The sequence below is a fragment of the Monopterus albus genome, unplaced genomic scaffold (genome assembly GCF_001952655.1).
Source record: "Monopterus albus unplaced genomic scaffold, M_albus_1.0 scaffold39.1, whole genome shotgun sequence".
Lineage (NCBI taxonomy): Eukaryota > Metazoa > Chordata > Actinopteri > Synbranchiformes > Synbranchidae > Monopterus > Monopterus albus.
The window spans coordinates 571583-583690 of record NW_018127919.1 but is presented as its reverse complement, the minus strand read 5'-3'; the positions used below and the strand labels follow the sequence as shown (position 1 = coordinate 583690).

At 39.7% G+C, this 12108-nt stretch overlaps 1 protein-coding gene across 1 annotated transcript; it reads right to left on the bottom strand.

Annotated features, from left to right (window-relative positions):
* Positions 1–475: 475 nt before the first annotated feature.
* spag7 (sperm associated antigen 7) lies at positions 476–3691 on the bottom strand. The gene is made up of 7 exons (XM_020599083.1): positions 3525–3691; positions 2870–2937; positions 2681–2769; positions 2512–2596; positions 2336–2425; positions 1034–1190; positions 476–903 (listed from the first exon to the last, which is right to left on the bottom strand). The coding sequence occupies exons 1-7, from the start codon at positions 3607–3609 to the stop codon at positions 788–790; spliced, it is 690 nt and encodes a 229-aa protein (XP_020454739.1). The 5' UTR covers positions 3610–3691; the 3' UTR covers positions 476–787.
* Between the last annotated feature and the right edge of the window lie 8417 nt (positions 3692–12108).

Here is a 12108-nt window from a genome sequence, read left to right as displayed (position 1 = left end):
TTGACCAAAACCTGGTCAGTATAAGGGATTTCTGTTTCTCTTTAAAACTGCAGTGGATGTGTGGAACACTGTAATATGTGCTGTCTGAAACCTGGCGTACTATATTTCGTTGCCTTGTACATGGGTAATGACAGTAAAGTTGAATGTAATCTAATGTAATCTAATCTAAAACTTCATTCAACCTGGCCAAAGCGCAACATGATCAATACTTTTAATTATAAAAATGTCATTTAGGTCTGTGGATGCACATCTGCATCAAAACTATCACTGCCAAAAATGTCCTTTAGAAATTATGTATGAAACTGTTAGGTGTTTTTACACCCAAAGCCATTATTATCAAAACAAGCAGCTTGCGTTTACTGATGCTACATGCTCGTAAATGCAGTCCAAAGCATATTTTTACCCTCCAAGTCTATTTTTTGTGTTTTACATTTTAACTACAGTGACTGCTTATTGGGATCCAAGCATTTTTTAAAAATACGGGTGACCTACACTCAGTATTGTGCCTGAACACATCCTGTGCACACACACCTGGAGCACCAGACCTGCTCACGCTACACCTATGTAGACATGATATTCAACAAACATGTAGAGGGATCAACCTCCTGGATCAGACACAGCTGAGCATCCTCCACTTCACACAGATTTCAGCACAGACCCAGTTAGAGTGAGTCAACACCTGATGTCTGCAGTGAAGGATACTGCATTACAGAACAAATTAAGTGTTCACACAGACACACCCACCCACACACACACGCAACAGCAGACAGAAAGCTGAGACACTGGCTCAAGAAGCGCTGCTGTGCGCCCCTGGGTTGTCCTCTCGCTTCTGCCGTTTCTTCGCTCTGATTTCGTTCATGGCCTCCTCTATGGAGCGGGTGTCCCTCTTGTTGGCCACCGGCACTGGGAGAAAACATTACCAACATGATGAGTAAATAAACGGGGAGAAGAGGAAGCATGGTGTGAACGATGTGAGGCAAAGCATTACAATGACTCTTTGAGACAGATGAGCATAACAACAAGAGGTACTCACCACAACCATACGCACTGTTGGCCTCTAGTGTATGTGCTGCATCTTTTGCAGCTGAGGTGCCAATCAGGTGGCTATACTTGTCTCTGTAGTTGGAGTTGGGACATGCTTCTGATTTCTTTGCCTGACTGGATGCTGCTTCTTCCAGTGCAGCCTGTTCCTGCAGCGGTGAGGAAATAAATACAAAGAACAACCCTATTACTCTTCTAGTGTCAGAAATCAGCCTACACATCTATTCTATGAGTTACTGAGCAATACTGTTTAAAAACCTTATGTTTCGATATACCTGCTTTCCCTCAACCAGCCTCACCTTCTTCTACTTCAGCAAATGAATCAACATATTTCAGCATCTCTTCTGAGAAGATACTGGGACTTCTAACAGTCAACTACAGATTATGTTATGGTTTGTGGATTTGCTTCCCGTTTGGTGCTTTTATTTTGGTTAGATTTCCTGTCTTGTGTCACCTCACCTGCTCCAGCTTCACCCCGGTTCACAATTTCTGTTCATTGCTTCCACCTACTGCTCGTTACCTCCTGCCTATATATCCTCCTCCCTTCGCTCAGTCTGGTTGCTGGCTTATCTGCTCTCCGTGCCTCGTTGCTCCTGTCATCTGTGTCCCTGCATACCACACCCTGTCTGTTTTGGAAGTTTCTGTATCGGTTGCCTTGGTTGCTTTTGGACTGTTTTAAATTTTTCCTGTCAGCAAGATTCTTGGTTAGGTTCATTTTAGTTAGTTAGTTTCATGTAGCTCCCTGACTGTTCTGATTATATATTAGTTTTATATCTGTATTGTGGAGTCCTGTCAGGTTGAGCATCTGTTTACCCCTTTGTTCCTCTTTCTTTATATTAAACTGAATAAACTCTGCATTTTGGGTCCTTCCTTGCCTGCAATTTAACAGATTATACCTATTAAATATATGTAGAGAAAGATGACATTTCTCAGCTATACAATCTTGTGACTGCATTTCTTTATGTACAAGGTGACAAACTATGAAGAGACTGGTGCCTCTTATACGTTTCTCCCTATATGACAGTTGTGTGTCTATATATAATGGCAGCTCTACTTTGTTTCATACTGAGACATGTAATTTTAACTGATGCTGAGTTTTTTAGACTGGTAAAAACATGTCTGCTTACAAACACTAATGTAGGTTTGGAAATAAAATAGTCATGACATTCATTTGTCTACTTTCATCTAGTTGGAGACTGCTCATCTGGCTCTATTGTTTGTGCAAAGTATCCCACCAGTGTCACCTGGACAACACCTAAATACATGTGCAAGACTTTGTATTAGTCAGTCTCACTTTTAGTCTTCGCCGCTGCTCGGCCAGTTGGGGATCCCACTCTTCTCCTTTGCGATAGGCTTCCAGTTCCTCATCTGATGGAGCAAACTCCTGCCACAGCACACGGTAGAAAAGTCACTTTGATGTGCTTCCCTACGGTTTTTAAAATCAAAAACTGGATTAAAAACTATTCAGACCTTCTTGAAAAGCATGACGTAACGAGACTCCTCATCCTCCCCAAATGAAAAAGAAGTCAGACCAGCTACTTCTGCGACATCGTGCCTACAAAACGGGAAGGAACAAAATGGTCATGACCACACCATGTTTTAGCTTAAAGGGATTTAATATAAAGTAATGACTACTCACAATATACTCCTTTCAATCTTGCCCATAGGGTTGTATTTTCGTTTCTGCTGTGAACTGTCCTGAATAAAGTCTGACACCTCCTTCTCCATCTAAACAAATGATACAGGAAGCCATAATGTGTAATTTTGCATGTGATGAACAGCACAGCAGCTCCATGCCTTCAATGTGTATTAGATGTCTGAGTATCACCTTTTTCCTGAACTCTGCTTTCTTTCTTTTGTCCTCCTCCTCCATCTTCTTGATTCTTGCTGCTTGCTCTTGAAAGAACAGAAGTTTTTGTGGGGTTTGTTAATGTCTGATAAAAGGTTTTCAGTATAAAAACACGCACCATGAGGGCTACAACTGGTTGACATGTACTTTGAAAGATTTGTTACAAAAAGTCTAAACGGATGTCCCGTTGTTTTGGGATAATTCACGGCTGGTGTACTATTTGTTACATGTGTCTATAGGGAATCATTGATATAATCCCTTAACATAGACTTGGCTACTTTTTATCACGTTTCTGTTGTAGCTACGTCTTCACAACTGAAATGTGGATAAAAAATGAATGCTCAGAAGTAACTTTAACTTAGTGTAACTACATCAAGAGGTTCCAGTAGATAAAACCGTGCGAATTGACAGTGTAGGTGTAACAGCGCAGGACATACAGGAGTGCACGTCCCGTTGAGGCGGTGCTAAACCGGGGCCAACAGTGTTTACTTGAAAGCTCAACTAGCCAATGGCACCGCGAGAAATGCATCTTCGCTTGTCCTTTTCATTTTCACACTAAGTCCCATATCGTATACACATCTGCAGTTTCAAACCAACATATAACGAGCCGCGACGTAGGCAATACATTATGTACCTCGAGCCTTTCGTCGGCTTTCCTGGTCGCCGACTGTTTGAGGTTTTTCCATCGAATTTAAGATTGAACCTAGGAGGTCCGCCATCTTGGAATAATAGGCGCAGACCGTCCAGACCTTTGGTGTTGGCTGCAGCTGTATGGACTGCGCATGCGTATACGAAAAAGTTTTCTTCGCTGTGTTGAAAAACCGCGATATGAACTAACTATCGCCGGAGTCCCCACTCCAGCCCAGCAGGTAGCGGTAATGCACTTTAAGTTGGCTTGCAAACCGCCAATAAACAGAAGAAGAACTATCGCCGGAGGATCCAAGATGGTTCCTTAAAACATGTGAAAGGGTGAGCACCTCTGACCAAAACTTTTAAATAATGGTTAAACGTTTTCACTTTCCTTAAATTTCACTTTTACCATAAAGTCATGTCGGCTCTTCGTGTTTGAGCCATCGTTTGAAGCTTAAGGCCTCGGAAATAATCGCGATGAAAAGAAGGCGGACTAGCAAGGATATCACCTCCAAGCTAGAAGTAAAGTTAGCCTTAAGTGACGCTATCGTTGATGGAGGGCATGAGTGTGTGGACAGTGTGGAGACAGGAATATGTGATGCCACGGATGAGGAAGAATTCCCGTCGTTACCTATAACACCAAGTAAGTCTCCAGATACTAAGAGGAGCAGAACTGGTAACTGCACTGACTGTGGTAACATATCTACTTTAGCACAGCGTATTAACAACAGATCAGATGCACTGAAAAGGATGATGAAAAGTGCTGTACTTGAATTAAAAGAGGAGCTAAAAGCTACAGCAGAACGAGTGGAGCTCCAATATCAGCAGGTTGTGGAGCGCACTGGTCTGTGTGAGAAGAGAATCTCCGAGAGCTACTCCAGAAGGTGGAATCTACGGCTCATCCATACAGATGTGTAAAGCTGTTATCCCTGAAGATGAGCAGAGTAACCCCTGCACAGTGGACACTGTTCACTGTGTGTCGCAAATAATTGTAGAAAGTCTTTTTTGGTTGGCAGTACTTACTTGTACTCCGTTGTTCTAGGCATCAGCCTACTGTTCTTTCATGTCATTTATTTTTTATTATTAATGATTATTACATTATTAGTTTATGGTGACACTTAATGCCAGGGGTTTAAGACATTCTTTGAAAAGGGAAGCTCTATTTTTATTTGCTAAGCAACTTAAAACTGACTCTTTTTTTCAGGAAACACTATCTGATTACCTTATTTTTTGGAGATCTCGGTGGGGAAACTGTGTGGTTCTTGCATGGTACAAATAGGGTAGCAGGTGTCTGTATTCTTAAAAAATAATTTCATTGGTGAGGTCTTACATTCAGAGGTAGATTGTCATAGGCATTTTTTTTTTTTACTCTTCGTAACTGACATTGGGCATAATACACTGATAATTTTAAACATTTGTGACTATAATTCTAGGGATCATAATGGTTCTCTTATTGAGGCTCTTCAGGAGAGAATATTACTTTGGCTTAATAAGTACCCAAATTCTTGCATTATTTTCGGAGGGGATTTCAATGTTGCACTCAAACTGTTTGGATAGGTATTCCTCCTGTGTAGCATCCACTCCACATTTGATCTTGTTGACATCTGGAGAGCAACACATCCCAATCAGAAATGTTACACATAGCAGAACAGTAGTGATTCTCTCCAGTCTCGTATTGACTATTGGCTGATCTCCTCTAAGCTCAAATAAAATGTATTTGTAGATATATTGCCAACACCCTTAACAGACCACAAAGCAGTTTCCATTAAAACAGCTTTTTCTTCTACACATCTGCAGAAAGCAATACTTTGGATATTAAATAATTCATTACTAAGGATAATCACCTTTATTGGCCAAGTATGTTACACACAAGGAATTTGTTTTGCAGAACTCTCTGCACTGTGCACCATGTCAACAATCAAATCTCTAAAACTGTTGATGGTATTCGGTTTAATTTCCTGTGGGAAAACAAAACACATTATGTAAAGAACAATTTTTAATTAACGTAGTCATCCTCCAAGGCAAATATTTTCTACACAAATGCAAATTTGAAAAAAGCAAACCTTCTATCTTTTTTGTAATTACATGGACTTCTGCATAAAGCCTATCTCCTCTTCTGACAATGCAAAAGCTTTGAAAACTCATATTCTTTGTCAGAAATATCAGCTTTTTATTAAGAATTTGTAGCTTTCCCTTTATTTATTTCATCTAGTTAATTCTGCTATTGTTTTTACCCCTGGCACTGTTCTGTTCTATTATGTTTTCCTTATATTGTATGTGTTATGTGAAATAAAGTTTATTAAAAAAATAGGTATCACTGCCTTATGTAACCCACCAGGAAGTTGTCTTAGCCCTCAGTGTTGTTATAGCCTACACCTAGACTGTACTGTATAGATCAGGGGTCACTGATAGGGTGGACCACTGTCCGGGTCCGGACCCAGACCTACAGGCAAAACAGAAGGTTATGATTTAAAACCGGACGGGGCACTTCTATTTTAACCGGCGCAGCTTTTGTAGCCTTTACGGTAATGGTTTAGCGGATGAGGAAATGTATAGGCCAATTGCATGTGAGTTAGGCTATCCCACGTGATACCATTCAGCCAATCAAGTCTATTCCAGACAGTAAATATTGTGACTATAGTGCAGACAGATGAGAGGAAAGTCACACGTGAAAATGCGGTAGAAAGAAAAAAGATAACGATATATGTACAGAAAACGGGGAGAGATACAGAGCCGAGCCGGAGAAAGTTGAGGAAAAGACGTGTGAGACGGAGAAACGGAGGGAGAAATAAGGAACAAGTGCCGCGCTCCAAAAAAAAAAAAAGTGGACAGCGAAAAGAAAGCATTTAATCCGGAATGGACCGACTCATTTCTGTTCATACTTCCTACTGGGGGCACTAAACAAGTGTCTCATGTTCAGAAACCGTGGCACTTATTAAAAGTGCCCATGTGAAACGCCACTATGAGACAAAACAAAGGTTTTGAACAAACATACCCACTCTAAGATGATGTGAGATCACAGAAAATAAGTAGTCTTAAAGACCAATATGACCAGTCCACCAGGATCCTGAGCTTAACAACGCGCTCGGATTTTGCCATTTACTGATGGAGGGGTTGTCAAAGAATGCATGAATGCAGTAGCTGAAACGCTACTTGAGGGAAAACAAAAACGAGAGCTTTATGATAAAATAAAGTAAATACCCATGTCAGCATCATCTGCCATAAAGAAAGGTGAAATATTGACTCAAAATGTGCTAACCCAGCTAGATGAAGCCATACATAAGGCACCATGTGTAGGCTTAGCTGTGGATGAGTCCACTGACCTGTGTGACAATGCTCAGCTGTTGGTGTATGTCAGGTTTTTAAACACATACCAGAAAGCATTCTGTGAAGACCTCTTAGGTGTCACTCCCCTTCAGACAAGTACAATAGGAGAAGACTTCTACCTGGCCATTAGTTAACAAAAAGAGGAACAGAGCCAAAAAAAACTGGTTTCAGTAACCACAGATGGAGCCCCTGCTATGATAGGGAGAGAGAAATGAACTGTAGCAAGACTGAAAGAGGACAATTCTGAGCTCATAGCTTACCATTGCATCATTCATCAATCTGTCCTCTGCGCCTCCCTGGCAGATGAGCATGCTGAGGTGATGAATACAATGATGAAAATGATACATTTTCTCAGGGCATCCTCTTCCTACCAGCATTGCATGCTTAGGGAGGTTAATGGAGAGGTACATTAGTTATAGTAATACTTTGTTTTCATTGTGATGTGCTGGCCCACTTAGCTTCACAATTCACAAAAAGTAATTATAATTTTTTTTAACAACTAGGAACAACCTGTACACTGGAAACAGCAGGCTTCAATTTTAGTTTTAATAATGAGCTTCTCTATGGAGAGAGGCTCAGTCCTGTCCAAGTAAATTCCCACTACAAACCACATGTAATTCATTTATAGTTAGACTAATAGATAATTCAGTGAAAATAAGTAAACAAAAATGCAGCCATCTCACAGATTTTCACCTTGTTATATGTAACTAATATAATATTTTACTAATATATTTAAAAATCTAACTGCCCAGTGAGACGCAGACCACAACCTCTCGCCCTTCAGGTAGCAGAAAGGTACCGTGATGGATAAAATTATGGCTGTGTGCTGGAACCAGTTTATTTACTTGGAATATAGTTAGCTCAAGATGACTTAAAATTGATGTTTATGTCCAGAACAGAGCAAATAGGTAATGCTCAAACCCCATGTAAATGATTGTATATCTAGATTGTTATATTAGCTGTATTTTCTACTGTGTTCGTGTGTTCAGGATGACTTTTACAGATGCTGAGCATCAGGGACAGGTATGAAATTCAACTGTTTAAACCAGTACTTCTTCTGTGTATTTCTTTTTATTTCTTTTTAAATTGCAACACAAAATAACACATTTACAGGACAAAGCACATAACGTACTACATGAGACAAATGAGACAACCGACATTAACAAAAGAAGCAAAGGGATTATTAATTGAGGGTATTGAGTTGTGTGTGTGAAAGTGTGTAGTGTGTGTATCCAACTCTATGCAGACTGATATTCATTACTTAAGGGAAAATAGAATTAAACCAAATAAACTAGGAAAGTGGAGGGGGTATAAATGAAAAGGAATGATTGTAGTAATAAAATAACAAAGAAGAAAAGGGGAAACAAGTAATAAAGCAATATCAATCATATACTATATACTTTTCCATTCATATACTTATGTATACACTCAGATATATACTGTAAGTAAACACATTCATAAGACAAAAATAAATGAAATTAACAGATCAGTAAATGATTAGAGAGGGAAGAGGAGAAGAGAAAAAAAGGGGGGGGGGGATAGGTATTATTCTCAATTAATTTGGTTTGATAGGTGTGATACTCAAAACAGAACCATGGACCATGAGGACTAGTGACAGTAACCATAATGAAGTAAAAAGCAGCTTGTTATATTTCTAGGAGTTTGTGGGAATGTGTGTGGCTTCGGCCTCAGGTAAGAGATTAGAAATGGATTCCAAGTGTCAGTGAAGGTTGGCACACCCTTCTTTCTTTTCCCACTGGAAACATGTTGAGTTGGAGATAATCAACAAACCAGACCCTGCCCTATGGTTGTGTGTTTTCCACTGAATCTTTTTAGGTATTCATCCAGAGATTGTTGGGCAGAGCAAGAGATAACACAAAGGAAATGGGAGGTAGATGAAGGGTAAACACAAAGAGAGTATGCGGTGAACCCCAGAAATGGAGATCGAGTCATGAGTGACTGACTGTGTTTACTGTACACAGAGAGCGACAGCGAGACAACACAGACAGCCCATATCATTTACAGGCACACCTCTGAAACACAGGGTCAATCAGCAACTGGCCATTTGCAGTAAGGATGCCAGAAAAGAGGGAGTTTCCATCCATTCCACTTCTGTGTATTTCAGTGTTGTATTTACTGGAAGATGGAACTGTAGTCCACTGAGTAACAGCGCTATTTTCTCTCACACTCATGGAAATTAATACAGAAAATACACAGCAGTGTGTTTGAATCTAGACCAGATGTTGAGAAACAGTCACACAGTATTTCACCTCAGTGAAACTTTACATGATATCTTGTAAATAACTACAGTTTGGATACGGTTAACTTTTTATAGTTGTAGTATACAAACATTAATTATTACTAAACATTCCTTAGGCACAAGCTGGAGGTGGCATCTTATGGGAACGAGTCCAGCCAGGAAGCCTCCTCATGATGGATACCCAGACTGACCAGCAGGTGGTGCAGCTCCACCCTGCTGCACCATCATGGGAAACAGAAACCAGTAAAAGTTCCAAATGTGTGCCTACCGGGCCGCTGACTAGCTCAGTGGTCTGGACTTTGGACACTTTGTCGATGTTCCTAACAGTGTAGAAGCACAAGAAACATTTTAAATCCGTATTGCTCTGTGTGCTTGTCTGTGGGACTGCAATAACCGTCAGCTCTTAGCAACACTTCAGCTTTTCCTGGTGTAAACAGTTCTAATCTAGTGTCTATTTTATTTGTTGTTGCTGCGCATCTCTAAAAGATCAACAGTGCCAAGACTGAGTTATGCTTCTTTGTTTTCAAGCATAACACTCAGAATATACTGCAACCCCCTAGGGACTACAGTACAGAGATAGTGGGCGGAGAGAAAGAGGTTCACTGACTGTACTGCACTCCAAAGAGACTGGAGAATAATGAAAGTGAACTCAAATTGAACCAAAGTTTGACATACTGTTTGTCTGGCTGCTGGAGAAAGATTTTATACTGTGAAAATGTTCAGTGGTACATTTTCTGTTTGCTGAAAGGAAACTTGTGTAGCTGCTTACTTATAGCCATTATGGGTAGCTCATAGCACAGGTTGGTATCAATACGGAAGTACCTAAACACTTGGTGTTGGTTTACAGGTGAGAACAGTTCAGATTTAAAGCTTTTTATGGAAACCCAGAGTGTTCAATAATATTAATAATAAATAAAAACATTGAAATTAATAATCTTATGAATAAACTGTAAAAGATATTCTTGCACAGACAATTTGTGAAATCATTTAAGAAATATTAAAACTTGAGTCATTATTTTGAAATGGTATTTCATCATTCTTACTTAACAGGAGGGAGGTGGCCGGTCTGGTGTCATGGTGCGAGGACTATAATCTCACCCTCAACACGGACAAGACGAAGGAAATGATAGTGGACATGAGGAAGGAGAGGAGACCTCATCGGCCACTCTTCATCCGGGGCTCGAAGCGGAGAGGGTGAGCAGCTTTAAATACCTGGGCGTCCACATACAGCTTTGATGTAGCATACATTCTATTTATTATATTTCTTTCACTTTGTTTATTTTATATTTCACTTTGTATTGTTTGGCATTCATTGTGGACGGCAAAGTAAGAATTTCATTGCACAGGGAAACACGTTTCCTAACTGTGCATATGACAAATAAACACTATATTCGATTTGATTTGATTTAATAGAGTTTTTAGGGGTTATTTGTATTGTGATTATGGACATTATTTCAAAGTGCTATTTTATTTCAAATGCCTAATTATTACCAAATAGATACCATTGTGCAAAAAAGTATGTATGTTGGTAGGAAAATAATACAGATAGAATGCAGCAAATTGCAGTACAACTCACGTTAGCAGTAGGAATTCTGACTATTGACATATACACAGTGATGGCTGATTGAGGCTTTGTTGAAGCTTCGACACAGTATTCAAAAAATGGTTCATTACTCAAGGCTTCAATGACACAGTGCTCGAGTATATAAAACAAACATGAATTCATGTTGAAGACCATGTTTCTTATTTGGCACGTCTGATTGTAGTAGCCTATAGCTACGTATATGCTTAGCCTGACATTTTGTGCTATGAAACATATTCTATCCTAAAACAAGTCTAAATAGCTCAAAAGATGTTGAATCAGTAGGCTGGATGGCAAATGGGATCTCATTTCAAATGTTTAGCAGATGACCTAATTAACACTCGGCTCTGCTGGGAATCAATCCCATGCAATATTGTTGCAAGACTGCGGTTTTCATGATTCACCACCAGTCACAACCACATTACCACATTTACAGTTTTCAGCTGCTTTGGCAAGTCGAGCAACACAGCTTATCACATGTTGTCAAAGGTAGTTTATAGCTAAGGAATCAGAACCAAGCGATGTTCATTTTTAGTCAACATAAGATAGTACTGAATGTTGGGAGCAGTCTACTTTTCCTGACAAACACAAACAATACTATTTAAACGTTTATTCTACAAGTCATCTTACAACAAACCATACACCTGTATCAATCTCATCCACCACTGTCTCCCCCTTGTTTTCTACAGAGCCCAGTTACAGAGGCAAGAGCATTGGGAAGGAGGTGACACACGTGATCATGTGCTACAGTGAGCATCTGATCACATCTTTCAGAAGGTTTAAAGCTGGAAAACAGAAGCTTAAAGTCACTGTGTAGAAGTTTAAATTTTCCACACCTCTTAAATTACTGCCCATTTTTCTGCAATTCAGTCTTGTGCCGTGTTCATCATTAGTTGGAGAATCAACCTGTGGTGGAGCAGGAAAAATAATAAATGAGAATGCAGACAGCAGTGGATGAGATCGATGCAAGTGTACGGTTTGTTGTAAGACTGAAAGCAGCAGAACATTCTTACATGTATCTCTGTACAGTATTTATTTGAAACCCCTCTATTCATACTAAATATTAGTGGTTTTAGATTTTATTTAAAAAATAAATGGTAGAAAAAGGCACAGTTTTGCCTAAAACATGTCTTGTAACTTTTCTTTTTCCTACACTGTGTGCACAGATTATTAGGCAAGTGAGTATTTTGACCATATTATTATTTTTATGCATATTTTCCAACTCCAAGCTGTATAAACTTGAATGATTATTGATTTAAGCATATCAGGTGATGTGTATATGTGCAATGAGCAACGGTGTGGCATAAGGATATTACCCTGTTTCAAGGTCCATCCATCCATCCATTTTCTTCCGCTTATCTGGGACCGGGTCGCGGGGGCAGCAGTCTAAGCAAAGATGCCCAGACTTCCCTCTCTCCA